Source organism: Zalophus californianus, chromosome 16 (genome assembly GCF_009762305.2).
Source record: "Zalophus californianus isolate mZalCal1 chromosome 16, mZalCal1.pri.v2, whole genome shotgun sequence".
In the NCBI taxonomy this organism is placed as follows: domain Eukaryota; kingdom Metazoa; phylum Chordata; class Mammalia; order Carnivora; family Otariidae; genus Zalophus; species Zalophus californianus.
This window is the reverse complement of record NC_045610.1, coordinates 24,211,983-24,232,783: the sequence shown is the minus strand read 5'-3', so window position 1 is coordinate 24,232,783 and position 20,801 is coordinate 24,211,983. Positions and strand designations below refer to the sequence as shown.

Here is a 20,801-nt window from a genome sequence, read left to right as displayed (position 1 = left end):
CCCAGGGATTTGGGACACTATGTTATCTTGTCTCTTCTTGCTTACTTGGGGCAGAAGACAAGGAAGTGCTTCAGTAGCAGAATCTCGTTCATTTCAGAAAAGGCTAAATGATGATGGCAGGCTCCTGGCTGATAGAGCTGAAGTTCCGTCTTAGTCCCATCCCATAACTGAGACCAAGACAACATCTCCAATAATTCCTGCTCTGTAGATCAGACACGGTTTCCTAGGCATGCCTAAGATTTTTTTTTTAAACTTTGTCCTAATATTTTAAAAGATTTTATTTATTTATCTGAGAGAAGAAACAGCACGGGGAGGGGCAGAGGCAGAGGGACAAAAAGACTCCCTGCTGAGTGGGAATCAATCCCAGGACCCTGAGACCATGACCTGAGCCTAAGGCAGACGCTTGTCAACTGAGCCACCCAGGCGCCCCTGTCCTAATGTTTCTGTAAACACTGATCATATTTACCACATTACATCTGTTTATGAGATTATCTCCTGAATCAGCCATGTTTGTTGAATCATTTCTTTATATCCCACGTCCCTAAGACAGAGTGTGGCCCATAGCATTACTCACTAAATATTCCTCCTTCAACTTTCTTTACCTTCCACTCACCCACCTTCATGTTGATGGTGTCATTTGTTTGCACTGTTTCAGAACACCCAAAGTGAAGTTTTTATACCAGCCCAGACCTGGTTGGTTCCTTGATTGCCAGGGTGAAACAGAAATGTTTCCTTCACTCTGTGAGTCAGGAGCCATCTCCCCATCATACAAGAAAGCAGTGACTTCAGACTCGTTCATTACAGTGATCCAAGAACTTGTCCCCTTGATGCTGTTGGGGAGTGTTTAAAAGTTCATGTAGATGGCTTCTGTGACATGGGACCTGGAAGGCACTGGGCCTTCTCTCTACATCACTTGCCCCCTTACCCTCCTTGTTTTCCACTCTTCAGTCTAAGGCTGCCCATGACTTAGAAATTATGCCATTTCTCACTAAGGGCAGAGTGCTTGGTATCCTCTGTGAGTCACCTGACTGTATGTTTTACTCCTTAATCAAACGGTTAAGTCTGAGCTTGGGAGAGCACATTGTTTGCTCTTGTGTTGTAGAAATAGGCTAGTCCAGAGACACATTCAGGTGCAGTGATGTTCAGGCCAAAGACTAGTTGTACAGTGGGACTTTAGTCTTACAACACTTCTGCACTGGTTGGCAAGCAGTCACAGTCCTGAGCACCCTGAGCATCCACTCCCCCCAACTCATGCTCCAACCCCAGAGTCCCTGAAACCTGCTGGGCAGGCCTAAGATTTAAGGGTCGCTCCTCGTGTTTGTGTGAGATCAAGAACTAATACAACAGCAGGTAAAATCACAGCCCTGCCAGGGACAAGGGATGGCAGGAGCAAGGATATGGATGAATAGGAAGTTCAGACCTTTAGAACATCCTCCCTCTAGGCAAACAACCAACACTGTGCTTGCATACGTGTATATCTGTACGTGTACATGTATGTGTACACCTGCACCGTGCAGAACACATACCGTTTACTGAGCACTGACTATGTGCCAGGCACCACACTCGATGCTTTCAGGATCACATGGCTCGTACGTAAGTCACCATGCATAATTCAGACCTAGGTCGGGTCACCTGTTAACACTGCTGCCAAGCTGCAGACCTCAATGTCACTGAGCGCTTTCCAAGTTGCTTCACGTACATCCTGATAATAACCCAACCTTACAGACAGGGCACCTATTTTACAAATGAGAAAAACCACGGCTCTGAAATGTAAAGTTACTTGCCCAATGGCATCCAGCTCTTAAGTAGCAGTCAGGATTTACACTTGGGTCTGGCTATCTCCAAAGCTTGTGTTCTTCCACATGAAATGGCACCAACAGCAGCCAAGCAGGGATCCTGGCAGTGGCCACAGAAGGGCAGATCAGTAGGAGAGTTCAGTTCATTGTGTTAGGAAAGGAGGTAAGGGCACAGCTCAGCACTGGGTGCGGAGAGGGAGGGCTTCTGGGCTTAGGGGTGCAGCATCCTGGAGACAAGGTGCTGGCTTTACCAAACTGGAGGGACAGGGAAGGCTGGCTCCTGCGCTGACAAAGGTCTTATCTACCCAGTCAAGCTATTCCGGAGCTTACAAGAGTAACAGAATGAACACCTGCAATGCTCTGGCCCTCCTGAGATTAGGAAGATCACAGAACATTCCCCCAAAGGTTGCCTTGTTTGGTTCCTTCCTTAATACTTCTGATCGCAGTTCAAGACCTACCTCAGAAAAGCATCAAAGCGAGCAACTGACAGGAGTAGAGGATGTGTGTATTTTAAAATGTACACGAGACAGTCAAGGACTTGTGTGCTTGAAGCGGGGGGAGAAGAGGTTTGCTAAATTTTATTTTCTAAAAATAAAAGGCTGCTCTTAAGCTAGTTAGACCCTTGTGTAGCACACCGAGGCCCCTCTCTCCTTGTACAGCAAAGCAGCCAGCCCTGGTAATGATTTAAGGGAGATTAACAAATATGTCAATGTCTATTTTCTGCTTAATTTAAAAGCGGCGTCTATAAAGATTTTTGACTTCTGAACCCTGTTCTCCTGAAAGAAAGAAGGTAAGAATGAGGAGGGGATAAAGAGTGATTATCCTATCATTGATCGTTTGTCAGGAGCATTTCTTATTCACTGGACTATTGTAAAAAGCTAAGCCCTCGATCAATCCTGTAAGCTCCCTGTACAATTAAATATCTTGGAATGGTTTTCTTTCTTTTCTAGCCAGATTGCAGGGCCTCAGGGTTTTTAGGAAAGCAAGTCGTTGTGTGCGTGTGTGAGGGTGTTTAAGTATATGCTACAGGGAGGAAAGTCATTCTTTTTCTAGAATCCTACTTTAGGAACAGGCTGAAATGGGAGAAGAAAGGTAGATTACTCCCACCTCTTCCTTCCCCAAATAAAAAGTCCCCATGAACTCCTAAAAATCCAAACTTAGAGTTAAAAATATTTTAATGTAAAGAGCCGAATCCAGAAGGGGCAGTACTCTAGTCTGATCAAATAAGGAGAGCTAACATTACTGTGGTGCCGCTATGTGCTAGAAATGTTGAAGTACCTTTCCTCTCCTTTAATCCTTACAAACACCCTCAAAGATGGCTACCTTACAGATGAGGAAACCGACTCACAAAAAAGGGAAGTAACGTGCCCAAGGCTGCAAAGTTAGGAAACCGTGGAGCTGGGATCTGGGCTTAGATACTCTGGCTTCAGAGCCCATGCTCTTTTTAAATTCAGTTTTTATTTTTAAAATTTCCCCCAGAGTGGGTGCACGGTTCCTGGGAGTACGGCAATAGCAGGTCGATGAGTGCAGTGGATGGGAGCGAGCTCCTATTCCGTCTCCTAATTCCAAAAATCCATTTAATATATTGTCCTCGGATAGAGGACGTATCAGATACTAAACTGATAAGAACAGATACTATACTTGATCTTAGCCAAAAGGCCGAGAAGTGATATAGAGCCAATGCCCTTTAAATGAAACAAGTTAAATTGACCCGCCAGTGTCCACAGGGCAGCAGCCTGTCAGGTGTTCCTGGGGCCAGAACATAATGAAAAGCCACATTTCTCCTCCATGGGGTCAAAGCTGGAGAGAAGCTTCCAAGGAGAGAGCTGATTTCTGTAGCAGGAGGTGTTTTTTACCCAGCCATGACACTGGAGGAGGGGAGCCTCACCCTGTGGATAGGCAGATCACAGCCTATGGTGGAGGATTTTGGGGGAGGGGTGAGACCTTCAAAGCTTAGAATAAAAATCAGACTGGTAGGCTGAAAATTCTCCACTCAGACAAAGGTACTAGGTGACCTTGCAGAAATCTCTTTTCTGTGCTCAGTTTCTCGCTTATGGAACAACAATCCTAAGCTGGCAAAGAGGGAAACTGTTTTATAAAAGAATGTGATATTAAAGTGTTTTTTATTTTTTAGTTACACTAAGAAGCCTATGTAAATTTAAACCCAATTTCAACTTTTATGGGCCCTTCTTCCTTCTCTTAGGAAAGCAATTTGCTTTGATTGGTTAAATACTTATGAAGCTAAAGGAAAGGACCAGACCTCCTCACTCAGCTCCAGAATATCTGATACAAAAACACACACCCATACCTCAACCTTGAGACTGAAAAATCAGCATAAAAAAGACTGGAATCTTATTAAGATTCAGAAGTACAATCATAAGTAGCTGTTTAAAAGATCTGTGTAATCACATTTTCGATGTTGAAAGAAATTTCTCTGTAAAGATAGTAAGATAGGGTGAAGTGAAGAAAAAAAAAAAAACCCTTGCAAAACGATTTCTGTATCCATCACAGGTGTGCCTTTCTTTACATAAAAGCATTCTGGAAAAACTGCGAAAATCAGATCCTGTTTTAAATGCCTTAAGGGAGCTATTTAGAAGGAACCCTGCAGTGAATCCTTTGGTAAAGCAAATAATCCTTTTGTAATGGGAATAATTTCTCCCAATGTATCTAGTTTTTTTTAAAATCCCATTTTCATATATCTGCTTTTCTTCAAAGGGGGCCACAACTATCTAAATATACAACTGCATTTGCATATTGATTTTAATAGCAATCCTCTCAGGGATGTTTAACCCTAGGTTCCTTGCAATTGTGTTAGTGCTCCGCTGTTCATATTTTTAAAAATCAATACAGTATACCCAGAGATTTCCAAATAGGAATCAAAGAATCTGTTACTCCCCCTGCAGCCCTGTGCCCCCACACAAACAGTCCACACAAGAGTAAGAAAGCCACACAGAATTCTCTGAATTCTTGAGGCAGTTAGGTCTCAAAGTCTTTATCATTTTCCTTTCCTTAGTTGCTCCCCCCACCGCCCCTTCGCACCCCAGTCTAGAGGGTCAAGGGATGGGGCTCTGGGTCAGCTGGGGCCAGGCGGGGCACAGGGTCTCTCAGACATATTCTGATGACAGCCCACAGGCAGGCAGAAGCTTAGGTTCAGTCCAACAAAATGCCAGCCAGGTCTCTCCCTCTGACAGAACTGTGAATCACTGCTTCCTGGAATGAGGCAAGCCCAGGTGCTTTTATAAATACAACCAGATGAATGGAACAGACCAAAACAGCCCCTTGTCCTTCCCAGAAAATGCTGTCACTATTGCACCATATTGCATCAAACCAAAGAACTGCTGAATCAGTGTGATGAGATGGGTGCTAAGCTGCTGCTAATTCAGGGAAAAGGCACCTGCCTACCCCCAAAGCCCAGTGCTTGGACGGCCATGGTGCCAAGTGAGGACACTGCGTGTGTGCAAGAGGTGACAGGGCAAGAGGCAACTTCCCATGCATTAGAACCAGAACTTCTTTCCCTTCCAACTTTCTGGCCAAGGATGCTGCTTTCTGACTCAAACAAGCAACTCTAGCTCTTTTCAGCTTACAACATCTTGAAGATGGACACAAGCGATGGAAAAAGCACACACAGCTCAGATACTTTGATCACTTCTGCCAAAAACCAGCTTAACCCCCGAATGCCCTTAACCCAAGGAAGTGTCCTTTTCCTGTCATCTGGCTGCTAAAGAGAAGGCTCGGGAGGAAGGCATTCCCGCAGATGTCTACAGACACATTTATCCTCACCTGAAGCCACAATACTCCTTCTACACCCAGGATGCCTTGGGCAGAGGGGGTGCTGGGTGGACGGGCCAGGTGCGGGCCAGCCGCAGTGTTCAGCTAGAGCTGCCCCTGCCTGTGTCAGACTGTCCCTCTCAGGGTGGGCTCCATGTGGGCACAGCCGAGTTGCCGCGTGGCAGGCTGCCTGGCTGGCTGGGAACAGGGCCACGTTCAAAACGTGTGTCTGGAGCAGGATAACATTTCACAAAGTGGCTCCTTTGCCTAAAGACTATTTGTGTTGAGGGAGAGGGACAGAGGGGAATTTATGATTGCTTCACACTTGGACTGGGCAGCTCTCACTCTCTCTCAATTGATTTGTCATCTCCCTCTGAGCACAAGACAAGGGTAAGGATCCAGGAGAAAAAGCTCAGGTCTTGGCGTCAGGAGGCCAGGCTAGGAAGGCCATCCTACCCCACAGCCACTCCCTGCTCCTGGCTCTCTGAGGAGGCAGAAGGATGTCAGGGAGACATGAAGAGGCCGTGGAGGGCTGGGGCTCTATTTCCAGAGAAGGAATTCAATTTCCTTAAGGCAGTCAGTCTGGTAGGATGTTATCTGTCCTGCACAGACTCTACCAAGCCTGTTCTGAGAATCTGGCAGTGCAGGACCATGGTATTTGGGCTTAGATCACATTTCTTTCTCTATTTACCTCTATCAGGAATCAATGTATGTGTTGTTTTCATGCTCTATGATAATCTCGGAACTACAAACTAGTAATTCACCTTCTACCCAAACGAACTATACAAAATGACAAAAGGTCATTTATTTTAAAAATAAGAAACCTGAAAGAGATGAAGTTAGCTGTTCAGAAATTAAATACTACTCATTATCCTTAGAGACTAAATCCTAATAATGTTTTTGAACACAGTCAATCAGTTGTGCATTGGTTTGTCTAAGTGATCTGACAGCATGCTCCCCAGTGCAGGGGCCAATCTGGGAAGACATTGGGAACATAAGGTAACATCCATTCCTACAGGCTTTCTCCTAAATCAGATTTTTCTCAGTGAAATTGGCTTTAGATAACAAAGGGAAAGAATCCCTGTTTAACTGTGAGCAGGCTCAGTATTCAGCTGAGGTCAAATCTGGGGAAATCCTGAGAAAAGTACAACAGAGGGAACCGCAATTCCGTTCTGGGCTCTGACATCCATTATTTTGCGTCTTGGATGACTTAAGTCTTCTTTTTGCCTTAATCTCTCAATCTGGAAAATGAGGTCATTTTCACCCACTTTGTGAAAAAGCATCTTGGCAGTCTTTGATTCTAGGCACTGATTGAGAAAGGAACCAAAAGCCAAAGCAAACCCCAGAGGAGCTGAGTTCATAGCATGTCCTGTTACATCCCCACTGGCTTGTGACCCCAAAAATACACCTGGTATGTATGATCTCCCTGAAAAACTGCAATTGCCTGAGGGACAAGACCACTTCTTCTATTTCTTTCGTTTTTCTTTTCCTATACCACTTGTTCCAAAAGTAGACCTATGCTACAGAGATACCAAATGTGGCTGTCTGCTGCTTCTAATGATTAATGTGGAAAGGAAATGATGCCAATCCCCATGCTTGAAAAATGCTTCATAGATTCAAAGCAAACGCACATTCACCTGATCTTCACGGTGGCTAGGTGGGGGCATTATCCTCACTTTTAGATGAAGAAGCTAATGTCTGGGGGAGTTAAAACAATTTACCTGCATGCAACCTAACCAAAACTTATACATGATTATTTTTATTCTAGATCCACTCTCGTGTTCCCGACCTGCCCTGGGCCAGAGCCTGCTTCCCATTTAGCAGACTAGGGACTCTTTCTCTAGTGCCATTTTGGTCAAGGTTAAATAAATATAGTTTTCTTCAATGCGGAGAGGAAATTGATAATGAGATGATTTGTAACAAATGATTAAACGGCCATCACTTGGGAATCTCCTCCCTCTCCCCTTCCTGTATTTCAAAAGTTAAAAGGTGCTGGCTGAAGGTGGGAACAATACCACTTTCCTTCAAGAGAAAGAAGCTTCAGCCCCCATACCCCTCACCATCCAGTGGTTCTGCAAACAGATGTCAGAGAGGATCCCTCTTCCTACAACCCAGTTACTCTGAAGGGATGATAACAGCCATTGGGGGGTTAAAAAGAGGCAGTGAACCCCCAGTTAATGAGTAGGAATTCAGCAGGCAGTGTAAGATAAATGGAGCTCTCTGTGCTTCTGCTAGAGTCAGCATGAACTGCGGCCCTGCGGCTTGTTTGTGGCAAATGGAGTGCGCGAAATATCAAAGGGCAGTGATCCAGAAGAAGACCGACTTTGACAAATTTTAAATTGGCCAGAAAGAAAACCAGCAAAAAAGAAAAAAAAAAAAAAGAAAAGAAAAAATGAAGGAAAAAAAAAGAGAAAATTATGCAATTCACTGTGTCCTGCAATTGTGGTACTGCTGCCTTTGTACAGAATTAGTGGTAAAAACAGCAGACGACTGCCTGATGCTGGGAGCAATTATGAGCCATCTAAGTGAGATGCTTATCAGTGGCTGAAGCTTTTAGAGCTCTCTCTCCATACAGTTGTGAGTAACTTGCTCTTGAGCTGCAGTTACTTTAATTAAAGTGTATAGTGTTGGTCAGAAGTAATTATCCTGTTTGGAGAAGAAAGAGAAAAATACCACCTCAACAATTCTTGGTGGCAATAGATTTTAGAAACAGCTTTGCCAATTCTTGTTCTATGTGTGCACTTCCCATAAAAGGATCAAGCCGAGATGGGCTAGAGTTATTGACGGTTGTTACCTGATGGCAAACAATGGGACGCACACAGGGTTTATTAGAACCCCAGTCACTGTGTTTGGCTCAGGGCTCCAAACTGCCGGGATGCGCAGTCTCTCGAGTGCAGGCAAGCACTCGCAAGGTTTTGTGTCTCTAGATGGTGAGCATATAAAGAGTCCACAAATGGTATTTTATTAATTAAGTTACTATTTGAAACATAAATGAACTAGCATCTCCCTTTTTTATGCCTTCCATTCATGAAGTTTCACTACCTTTTATAGATAATCACTGTGTTCCTTTAGGAAAACAAACCAACAAATAAAAGAACCTCAAGCAATTATCTTCGCCAACATAGCAAGGGGGCTCGATGGGAGATCTGGGCAGACAGATGTGTTTTAAACGGATCTGAAACTCATTCGGTCTCTGGACTCAACACAGGGCTCCCAGGGTCCAGTCCTATGTGCAAACTGCAGCGCATTCCAAAAGCTCCAAAAAACAAATGAGCAACAGAGTAGTGGCTGGAAGCATCACGCGCAAATCTTCCCGGGGCTGGACAACTGCTGCCCCGGCCTCTGTGTGGAAGCACACAGTGCACAGTCTTTACCTCTGTTTCTCTAGCTCAGCATGGCCCCAGAACACCACCTTGGGTAGGTCTCCAGCCTCTCTGTCCCGTGACACTGACTCTCACATTCCTCAGAAATGAGGCGGGCTTGTCCAAAGACACAAACAGGACATTGAAGCCTCGCATGTTCTCTGCCTGATCAGCCTGCCCCCCCAACAGCAACTTCTAGCTAATCATTCTTTACAAGGACACCCACAAGGCCAGAAAGATGGGCTTTGTGAATTATAAGAAAATACCAGAAGAAAACTTGGGTGACTTTTGCTTTTTTTAAGGTCCCACTTTCCCTCCTATTACACACACTATTTCATTCTACCAGGGCTCTTACCATATAGAGGATAGTAAATAAAGATTATCATGAATTTGATCAAATGCTTCAGTGCTTCCTCCCCTGGCCTATGAATGCACTCATTACAAATCAGCTGAATGGCTCATTGATTTGCCAGGAGGACAAGCAGACATACCCAATCGCTCAGCCAAGCGAATGTAGACGGGATCCACCCGACGCATGGTTTTCACCAGATCCTTTCTGCGGAATTTGATTTCTACTGTCCCCTCTGGCTCCAGAACTGATCCCCTGGATCAGAGAGAAACAAAACAGAAATAGAGGCACTTTAAAGGAAGGAGACAACAGAATGAGGCCGGTTACAATTTGCAGACCAGGAAATAGCTTCATTATGGTTTTGGCCACCCATGGCTCACAGAAGTAACCCCAGGGAGGGAAATAGGCATCAGAAAGTGTCTAAGTGGGGTATGAGAAAGGCCAGGCAAAAAGCAATTAAAATAATTCTCATTACCAGGCCAGTCTACTTCCATCTCAAAAGAGGAATACAAATTCCACCATCTACAATGGTGCAATGAGGGGTCGACGCCGAGCAGTCCCGCACACAGCCGTCAGTCGCTGGTGGGACTCCCACACACTAGGCCAGGCCAAGCAGGGCCGAAAACACTCTGCCTACCACTATGGGAAGGTCTCAGGGTTATTTCTAGTTTCTAGTGCATATTAATGATGTTCTAGTACCAGGAACTTCACCCTGGACAACTTAAAAAACAACAGCAGCCACGTTTTACATTAAAAAAAAAAAAAAATTACAGCTAATACTTCCTATATACATGGCACTGTTCTAAGTGCTTACATATAAAGCTTCATAGCAATCCTATACCCAGTCTGCATCCCCTATGAGGGAAGGAACTATTATCCCCCATCTTGCCGATGAGGAAGCTAAGGTCCAGGGCATTAAAGAGACTTATCCAAGCCTAACAAGTGACAGAGCTGCATCTGAAACCAGGTGGTCTTGTTCCACAGTCTGCAGAGGAATTGTCTGTGATCTGCTATCAGATCAGGGGCTACATTTGGATTTAAAAATAATAAGTCCCTCAGTACAGACTGCTAGCCTACTGATTTTGCAATAAAACTATGGGGCTCTCCCAAGCAGCTGTTGAAGTAGGAGGCTAAAATCTTGGGGAAAGAGAGAAACAGGTGGGGCACCTGGGTGGCTCAGTCATTAAGTGTCTGCCTTCGGCTCAGGTCATGATCTCAGGGTCCCTGCTCAGCAGAAGCCTGCTTCTCCCTCTCCCACTCCCCCTGCTTGTGTTCCCTCTCTCGCTGTGTCTCTATCAAATAAATAAATAAAATCTTTAAAAAAAAAGAGAGAGAGAGAGAGAGAAACAGTTACTCTAATAGAATGATCGGAGGCAGGAATTGGCATGGGCAATGTCAAGGAAACACAATGTGAAATTTACCTATTTTGGAAAGGGTTGAAAACAGATTATGAAAGGAAGCTGCATGTGGTCTGTTTTACTCAAGTATTTTCAAGGACCACCTCCCGACAAAAGCCTGGGACATTCTCTTACGGTTCTCTGGGCGCCGTGAGCACGGTGTTCTCCAAGCCTCCCAGAATGCCAGAGTGAGCAGCTCTGGCTTGGAATCAGAGAATGCGGGGGCTGCTCAGTGACCTCAGTGACCAGCAGCTCGTCCCACAAACAAGCAGCAGCAGCTCAGGGAGAGTAAGACTGCTCCAGGTTCCTCGCCAGCCAGTGGCAGAGCTGGGTGAAGAAGACCCTAGAACTCCACAGACTAAGAATTTAGTCCTTCCACTCCAACTCACCTTGAGCTCCCTCTGTCACATGTCTAAGAAAGGGAGAGCGAACAGGCCTATCTGCACAAGAATCGAGAGAATCCCTCTAAGTTTCTCCCAGTGCCTGGAACAGAGGACGGACGTCTTGGTACAAGAATGTGGGCTGGGGGGCTCACACTGGGAAAGCCTGACTCCCACCTGCTTTCCTTGTCATCCTAGCAGACACTATCTAGAAAATCTCTTTCTCTGACCTGGGAGCCCTCTGGGAATAGACAGATTCAAATAAAGTTCTCTTGGTTCTAATGTTCTCCAGGAGGAAACCAACAGCTAGCGCACCCCTAGAGACCATGAATGGAAATAAAGAAGGAATGCTACCTGCTCTCTCGGTCAGCGTACATCTCCATGTGCCGGGGGTTGATGGTGGGATCAATCACAACCCAGGAGCCCCCCCGGAGCTCAGCCTGAGGAGGAATGTATACCAGCACCGGCTGGGAGCACTCCCGTAAGCTATCCACGATGTAAGCACCGAACTTCAGCACTTGGTCGTACATATCTGTGGAGAAGGAGACAAATCAGAAATCACAAAACAGTGCTTCCAAATATTGTTCACATCATGGCACACACAGAAAATAACACACTGTGCCTCCATGAGGAGGCTGCTCCTACCAGAGGCGACAGGCCTGGGGGTTCAGCCACGCTGGGTCCTGTCTGGCCACCCTGAAGACTGAGAGGATGGGTATTTCCACCTGTATTCTGTTCAAGACTCCAGGGGATCTTCAAAAGCACAAGAGAAGTGTACGGTCTTTCACAAGACACAACGTGCAAGCCCTGTGGATTGCCTATCCATTTTATAGCCTTTCTGAACTGCTGGATTCAGGTCTCATCACATTAATTCACACTTGCTCTACAAATGCTGAGTATTTTTCATGTCAATATGTGATCTCTCTAACTACATTAAGTTTTCTGAAGGAGGGAACTATTCAGGCTCTTTTTGAGTCTTCTCGTGATACTTAGAATATGATAAGCTCTTAAAATGTGCAGCTAATGGAAATGGAGCCTTCAAAAATTTTATCTTCAAAAACTGCATCCCTCTTCTTTGTATCCCCAGTGTCCTGTCCGGTGCCTCGGACACAGTTAGTGCTTGATAAGCGTCTGCTGAAGGAATGGATGAGCACACACACACTTTGGAAAGAACATAACCAGGAAGAACAACAAATTCTTTAACAGTTGCATTTTTATCAGGGCATCAATGAGAGAAAAAACTTAAAATGCATATGTAGTTATTGGAAATATCACACAGCCACATAAAAAGAAGAGCTACCTCTTCATTTTGCTAAAGAGCACACTTTGTAATTCCCCCAAGGCCAGGAGCAGCCTGAAGAAAAGGTACCCTGGTACATAAATAAAGCGAGTCTTTGGAAAGTAGGATCAGTTATTATTTAATTCCCAACAATTTATGGACTTCTTCCCATCTCCTAGCTCCCTGAAGTCTACACATGGCCTAAGTTTTAGGTTTATGATTCCAGATATTTAATGAGCACTTCAGTGGAACCACAATGGATCCTTTCTAAACACCAAATAACAGGTTCAGCGGAGTTCAAACTTTCCTATCAAAGCAAGGATCTCAATTTGGAATAAATCAATTCTGGAAATCCAAAGCAAAGAAGCATTTTTCAGAAAGTTAAGAGCAAACCCAAATAGAAATTGCTTCCATTGTAGTTACTGGCAAATTAAACTGCCACCTTCTCCAAAGTAAAAATGGCTCTCTCTATACAAACCATCAATGAGCACAGTTCACTGCAAAGTATATGCCTCTCTCCATTGCCGGGCCTGGCCACTCTGTGACAATTTCAGAAACTTCAAAAATTCAGAAGTTGCTCCAAGGAAAAACTCCCTACTCTATGAGGAATGTGTATGGTCACATACTCTGTATATATGATCAGAGCAAAGACATTTATTCCTTTGGGAGGAAAGCAAAGACCAAAAAAATTTACTGCTAATTACACAACTGCTGTATGAAGAGCAGGGAATAAAGGACTTTAAGCGCTTTACGCTAATTCTGTGGTTATGAAAATAATTGCTCAGTTCAAATTATTTTAACTAAATTAATTCTTTAGTGGATATTTCAACCAGTGCTACATAATAAAATAATTGTGTAATTAGCAGTACATTTTTCAGTGCTGCCAAGAGTACAGTCTCAGTCTCTGAACAAGTAACAGAAAGGAGTGGCCCTCAGTGGTATCGTGCGGAGAGAAGAAATGGAAGGCGGATAAAAGAAGAAAGCGAAACAGCAGAAAATAGCATACAAAGTCATCCTATGTGAAAGAGGAAAAAGTAAGGTAGAGGTAAATGAAGAGAGCTTGTCACTTCTGTCTGTTAAAGATCTATATTAAAATCTGTCCGTACTACCTACGATGAACAGATCCAGCCCCCAGAAAGAAAGGAAGGACTGTATTTAAAATGTATGCCCACTTATTTAAGTTGTAAAAACTCAAGTTCATAGGATATGCAGTTTGTTTGGGAGGAAGCGGAGTGTATGTGCAGTTTTTGCTTTTGTGAAATGAACTTTGATCTCTCCTCTTCATCACCATGGCTAGTCTGCTGTGTACCACGGAGCATGATTTCATATACACACACATATGAATCATTTAATCATCAGAAAACCATGTTCTTACATCCATGTTATAGGTGAGTAAACGGAGACTTAGTTAAATAAGTGAATAAATGGCAGAGGTAAAATTCGAACGCAGACCCTTAGGGCTCTGAAGTCTGCTTTCTGTGACCTTGTTCTTACTGGGGCGAAAGAGCATGAGGCCGAGGTAACCTGCTTTCCAGCATCTGACACAATGGCTGAGTAAAATAAAAACCAGAAAAGAGACTGGAATAAATGACTGAAGATTTGTAAATTTTGCCTGGATTTTTTATGTTCAGAAAAGTCAGAAATTGTACTGATGACACTCCCAGCTATGTGAAGGGCTTGGATCTGACTGCCGAGCAATTATCTTCAGGCCCTGTGACTGTGAGTAACGAAGGGGCATCAGGCTTCATTATAGCTGACAAGCTTGGGACTGAAAACAATGCCTCCATCTAACCTGCAACACCAACAGACCCGCAATCCAACCATCAAAACACCCAAAAAGCAACAAAGGCTATTAAAATATAAACGGACACACACAAAACAAACCGTACAAACAACATGCTCATGATGAATCATAGCAGTCCCAAACCACACATTCTGAAAGGCAGGTTGAAGCACCTGGCAACAGTCTGACACACATTTGTCTGAAATCCCTTCATTTCTGAGACAGAGCAAAAGCACAGCCAAGAGTAGCAGGGGAGAGTGTATTCCCAAGGGTTTAGGCTAGACATCAGTCTAGGGAATTTTAAAGCTATGCATATGCTGACTGTCAATTCTCAGGCCATGAGAAAAGCAACTGAGAATGGAAAATACTGATAGGTTCTTCAATGGAAAGGCGGGGGCTTGGCACTTCCTAAGCACTGTGAGCAAAGCACATCTGCATCTGATCACACAGCCTTTCCAGTGTGTTCTCAGCATCCAGGCACCAACCCTGCCTAGGGCCTTCATTGTTACACAACATGGATAAACTGTGGCAGCCACGGTGCAGGGTGGTAGGGTATTTCCACAGTGCCCCATACTCTTGAAACTGGAACAGATCTTATTGGCTTAGGGCGAGATTATCTGTTAGAAGCTGAAGGTAAACATTAGACATACACAAGCTGCATATACATAATGTGTCTCATCAGTTCATTATGGCCGGCTGACACAGTATTTTGACAACCAAGTAATCAGAGACTTTCAAATAGACTTTCATTCCAGTTAAAGTTTTCAATAAATGTTTTTTTATTGTTATTTATAACCTGTCCCAGGAAAAAATAATAAGTATAACATGAAAAGCCAACTGAGAGTGACCCTGTAGCACCAGCAGTGAGGCAGCTTAATATCACTGGGATTTGCATCCTATCAAGCTATTCATGCTGAGGCTGGGACCCTGGTGCTAATTTCTAGTAAATTTCACGCTTGATGTCTCCCTGTTGTGGGTCATTGCCGGTTCGTCTAAATAAACTGCTTCCAAATGGCTCTTCCATCTAAATATTCAGCCAGTTTTTATAATTTAATTTTGCATTATGCTGAATAGCCTTCCGGCCAGATAGAACTCATTGGGAAAAAAGCACCAACACCATCTTGACATACTTTTATTTATTTATTTATATTTTTACTGCTCGAATTAGACCTCCTAGGCTGACTAGTAAAGAGTTGTTTTTTTTTTCCCCTCCACTAATGTCAATTTTCAGCATAGCAAGAGCTGTCTCTAATCTTTTCCTACTCATTACACACAATTTTGGAGTCATTTTACCCACAGTGCAGTCGGCTCCTGGCTGTGTGTTTGTGTGCACTGAGGGATGGCATAATTGTTTATTTTCCCTCCCTGCATAATCCCCAGCCAGTACTGAAACCAAAACTGCAAACATCTCCCCAAGGGATATGGAATGACTCTCAGCTTAGGTCCCTTTACATGAGATAATATGTAGAAAACATCCTGACCTGTATGTAAATATGAAAGGCGATGTTCTTCCCCCTCCTACGTTCACACTGATCTCTATCTTCCCTAAAGCTTATTTATCTTAAGTGATGTGTGAATGGATACAGTAGCACCAAAATTCAGAAGGCAGAACTGGCCCTGGTCTGTATCAGGCCAGTAACTCATTTTTGACCAAGGGCAGGGGAGAAGGGGGATGGGGGAAATTATTGTTTAATGAGTACAGATTTTATGTCAGGGATGATGAAAAGGTTTGGGGTATATTTAGTGCTGACGGTTACATAATGCTGTGAATATATTTAATGCCACTGAATTGTACACTTACAGATGGTTAAAATGATAAATATTATGTGTATTTTGCTGCAATAAAAAAAAACCATACAACTCCTATCTGAACTCTTGAAGTTTCTTGTCACAATAACCAAGGACAACTTCAAAGCAGAGGGCAGGTAGGTGGCTAATAACTTTCTCAGGAATCTACACAGTTTATTCTAGAGATGTTCTAGTAGAGCTGGCTTGGTCCTAGGCTCTAAACTCAGCCAACTGTGCTACAGGAAGCCAGACAGATCTGCGTTCCTCTCCCAGCTCTGTCATTTTTTAGCTAAACGATCTTGGGAAATTTACTTAACCTAAGTCTCAATGTATATAAAATGCCGATAAATAATATAGCCTACCCCTTAGAAGTGCTTGTTGTGATGATTATGTACAGTAACGCATGTAAAATGGTTAGCATGGTTTCTGGTGAAAGGAGCTCAACAAATCTTAATTGTTGCACAGCTAGCAGCCAATCTGGGCCTGAGCCAGAACATGCAGCAGAGTTGAAGCTTTTCCTATAAGCAGCAAACTCCTGAACTCTGAACTCCTTAGGACAAATGAGCCAGGCTGGCTTACTCCTAAGTAATGTCAGGAAGAGTGAATTCTCAACGGCCCCTGGGAAGAGAGGTAACTAAGGAGTACTGGCACGGCCTTATCTAAGTCTTAATGTAAATCTTTTGTTGTTGTTATTGTTCTTCGTTTTTTTTTTTTTAAGATTTTATTTTATTTATTTATTTGAGAGAGCAGAGCAAGAGAGAGAGAGAGCTCAAGTTGGGGGAAGGGGCAGCGAGAGAGGGAGAAGCAGACTCTCTGCTGAGCGGGAAGCCCAATGAGGGGCTCCATCCCTCCTGGGATCATGACCTGAGCTGAAGGCAGCCGCTTAACTGACTGAGTCACCCAGGCGCCCCATCTTAATGTAAATCTTACAGCCAAGAAATCTGGGATCAAGTGAAACTGGATGCTAAATAAACCTCACACATATGAATGAAAGGGCTTTCAGGCTCCTCCCCCAGAAAAAACTTCAGGATAGTATCATACTCTTTTGAACACTGTAGTATTTTGTTCAAGACATTTTTCTTGACTCCTTGAGGCAATGTCTGTCTCTGATTCAGTTTTGTTTTCTCAGAAGTAGCTAGCAGAGTTCCTTGCACATAGGAACTCAATAAAAATGTGCAGGTTGACTTGTTTAACCTATACTTTCAACATCGCATGGCATTTTCACTGATTTATTCTCTTCGTCATAAAATAATTCACCTGAGAGTCTATAAAAGTATACAAACATTAATTTGCATGTACAGTCCAAGTCTCCCCCAAGAAAAGTGCAAAATGTGGTAGTTCTCCAGCAAATATGGGCAAAGGGGAACTTTACAGCTTAAAAAAAGAAAAGAAAAACCAGCCTAGTCTTCCATATTTCACCAAGGAAGCCTGGCCGTCCAGGGCTCTTCTGAGCCAGGTTAAGGGAAAGTTGCTGGCACAAGGCTCTAATCTCTCTTCACACACAGCCGATAATCTATAAAAGGGTAACTGTCTCAGGCTTTTCCTCCCTCAGACGGAGAGATGCTCCTGCCCCAAGCTATTTCTGAGTTCACTGTTTCACATCTTATATGTCCTTCTCTCTAACCACTCTACTCCAGCATTGCCAACTCCTCCCTCCTTCCATTCCCCTAACTCATTCTACTACTTCACAACCCTGAGTTCTCCCCCAGTGAACAAAGTTGACATTGGCCAGTGTATTCATCCCCTCCTGGTAAGGAGTCTCTGGTCTCAGCATGGCCACGAATCTCTGGTCATTGGAGAGAGAACTTCGCTACTATAAGAGGGAGAACGAGTTTCCTTTGGCTCTCTTGAACCATCCACGGTGGCTCTGCACGGGGAGGATTCTCAGTAAATGGTGATACTAGCTGCCTACATCACTAAGCGATTCCCATAGCACAGAACGGAGCCTGTATAATAATGGCCTGATACGCTGGAGCCACGGGCCCACCAGGCCTGTTGTTGGATGATAATAAAATACACCACAAATTACCACAAAGAACAGCTTCTGATACAGAATTTGTTCGTTTTCTTCTGGTGAAGGCTAATTTCGGTACCTACCTCAGGCATGATAGAGCATTCGAGCATGGCGTCAACAAAGAATATGCCCAGAAAAGAGGGACAGAGGATAGCCAGCACAATCATACTTCCCCAGGACCACCAGAGCAGTCTATCATTCACCTGTGAAAGCCAGATCCACAACAGCAGCCCACGAGATCACACTAGTAGACTGTTCTGAAATTTTGTACAGAATCGAAAACCACACAGTATTTTCCCACTCAAGTTGCAACTCAGAAGATATATTTCAGAGAAAGTATAATCCCCAAAAAGCCTAGGGTGACAGGCTTTAAGGATACCCATTGGTTCTGCCTAGTATAAACCCTCCCTCCCTGTGCTGTAAAGTTCTGGGGAAACAGTTACGCCCCTCCAGCCCAGAGCCAGGCCAATCACCTTTCATCCCACCAGAGAAGCCTCTCCAGTTGGCAAAGACCATCAGAGGCAGCCCTTCACGGTTGAAGTCCTTGATGGCTTGATAGGTCTTAAATGCAGAGTCTGGGAACCAAACCTGGCCAGCCTGCTGGATTATCTATTGGGGAAAGTCAAAAAGGAAGACGCAATTAACAATGGAGTTTGAGGGGGGATTTCTGCAAGGTGAACAAGGTTTTACTTGTTTACTTTAAAAACTCAACCAAGCCAAACAAACAAAAACTGTTGTTGTTTATCAAAAGGATCATCTTTGAATTCAAAAAGAAGAAAGGATCCTGGATCTTTGACTTTGTTAAATATTCCTCTTTTTAAGTCCTGATTACACCACCACTCCTCAGTCAAGTGGAGGAAACTTTACTGCTTCTAGTGGAAGAATGCCGTCTTGGGAATGAATCCTCACTGTAGGCTTCCTGAAGGCAATTTTAAGCCGCTCAACTACACTAGTCCTCAAAACAAGCCAACTGTACATAGTTCCCAGTCCTCTCACTCTGTGCTTAGTACAAGCTTTCTCCGTACTATGGTTGGTCAACAGACACTTGATGTGACACTGCTGAGTAACCTCTTCCCTGGCCTCTCCCACCCCTCATTTTCTGACTCTTGTCCGGATATGAAAATATAATCTACCCCTTTAAAACAAAGATGAGTGGTGGCGTTCACATTTGCCATTAGGGCAGACTTCTTCTTAATTCTAGTAATAGCTCATCCATGTATGTGTTCAGAGAATCTGGGACCAAAGAGCCCTCAGCTGCCTTTCTGTAAGATCACCTCCCCAACAAACATAGACTGTTCTCTAGCATCAACAAGACCACTCTAAAGGCCTAAGTAATTTTTCAATTGGAATTTAGCTTGTAGTCCATTTAGAGTCATCTTAAAAGTGAGCACATGATGGTTTGCAATGCCCCCAGTATATCCACAGGCTCTGCAGAAGGGAAAGCCAGCTCCGAACACAAGAGCACAGGGTACCCGAGGTTACTAACCTTGGCTTCAGAGTCCAGGTTCGCAGGATCGGCTGGGATACTTAGTTCCACTGTTCGGGTTTCTACGGCAACTACCCCCACAGGTATTCCTCCTAGCCTGATAAAAAATGAGCCAAAGAAGAACCCAATATATGTAAATAGTACAGTTAGTCATTTCTTTTCCAGCCCCATATCAAAAGATTGGAGTGTGTGTGTGGAGGGAGGGGCTGGAAACTGCAAATACAGAGAACAGGGGGAAATCTGACTCTTCTAGGGGTAGAAGACTGCTCTCAGAATCACTCCTGTTCTCTACCACATTCAAACCAAGGGTTGTACTAGGTGAGCCTCAGCAGTTAGACCCAACAACAGTCTAGATGTGTGTGTGCACACATAGGCATGCACGCACACACCTTTTTCTGTGGATGCCAAATGAAATTTCTCAGCTCACTCTAGAGCATCTCTTTGGTGAAGACGGAGGGAAAAGGTCTGAAAGGGAGGAGGCACCTGAAATTTACACTGGGCAATACAATGAATCCCATATACCCAATACCTAGCTTCAATAATCAACCCCTGGCCAGTCTTGTTTCATCTTCATTTCTATCTAGTTTCTCCTCCATGAGTCCCATGTTACTTTGAAGCAAATATTAAATGTATAATTTTGTCTATAAATATTTCAGTATCTGAAAGATAAAGACCACTATGCTATTATCACAACAATAGTTTTATTTTAATAAAAAGTCCAGAGTATTTTTGGGGGGGGGTGGGAAGTGCAGGTGTGTTATGGAGATGATGAAAAATACGTGCCAAGGGTGCAGAGGTGGTTAAATAAGCCCTGAACTTTCTCTTTCATTGGAAAAGAGCAGTGGCACAGGGATAACTTGCAGCCACTACTCTTGGTGAAATAGGCGATCTATATTAAAAGTATGCATTTCATCTCCAACATATGTTAATTTAAAAAAACTCTTCAGGAGCTCAAAGCCTCTGCATCTATGCTGCATGATACCCTCTCAACTTCGTCCTCCAAAGATTTCCTGGTAAAAATCAGGAAGAAAGAGAGGGTGAGTGAAAGTGGGGGGAGGGGTGGCAGTTGCTGCAGGTACAGGATGAGTCCTTACTCTGGAAAATGTGATTCAATCTTCACTTTCTCAGCTGCATTCCTTGGGGCCGAGGCTGGGATGGGTTATAGTCTCTCATTCCCCCAGCATCTCCATAACAAACTTTTCCATGAAGAATGGTCTTTGGTTGTTATAGTGGCTACTGGAAATGGATTCTTGTCATCACAAGAGGCCTGACAGGGGCCTGAGTGGGGACCACCCACCCCCTTGTCACTTGCCTGCACTGAATCAGAATCAAAAGCCCTCTAGACAACCAGACAACGAGCAGGAGGTACACAGGAGGGTTTAGAAATATTTCTGTTCAC

General features: G+C 44.0%; 1 protein-coding gene and 1 non-coding gene across 13 annotated transcripts in view; both read right to left on the bottom strand.

Annotated features, from left to right (window-relative positions):
* The window catches only part of ACACA (acetyl-CoA carboxylase alpha), a 280,816-nt gene that overhangs the window by 15,877 nt on the left and 244,138 nt on the right, over positions 1-20,801 (bottom strand). For all 12 annotated transcript variants that reach the window (XM_027626351.2, XM_027626358.2, XM_027626350.2 and 9 more), the window contains 4 exons: positions 19,403-19,499; positions 18,390-18,525; positions 11,407-11,584; positions 9,418-9,530 (listed from right to left, as the gene is read on the bottom strand). In XM_027626351.2, coding sequence (XP_027482152.1) covers positions 9,418-9,530; positions 11,407-11,584; positions 18,390-18,525; positions 19,403-19,499 — 524 coding nt within the window. The remainder of the gene's footprint in view (positions 1-9,417; positions 9,531-11,406; positions 11,585-18,389; positions 18,526-19,402; positions 19,500-20,801) is intronic.
* On the bottom strand, positions 3,276-3,467 carry LOC113908399. The gene has a single exon (XR_003515472.1). It is a non-coding gene; the product is annotated as a U2 spliceosomal RNA (small nuclear RNA).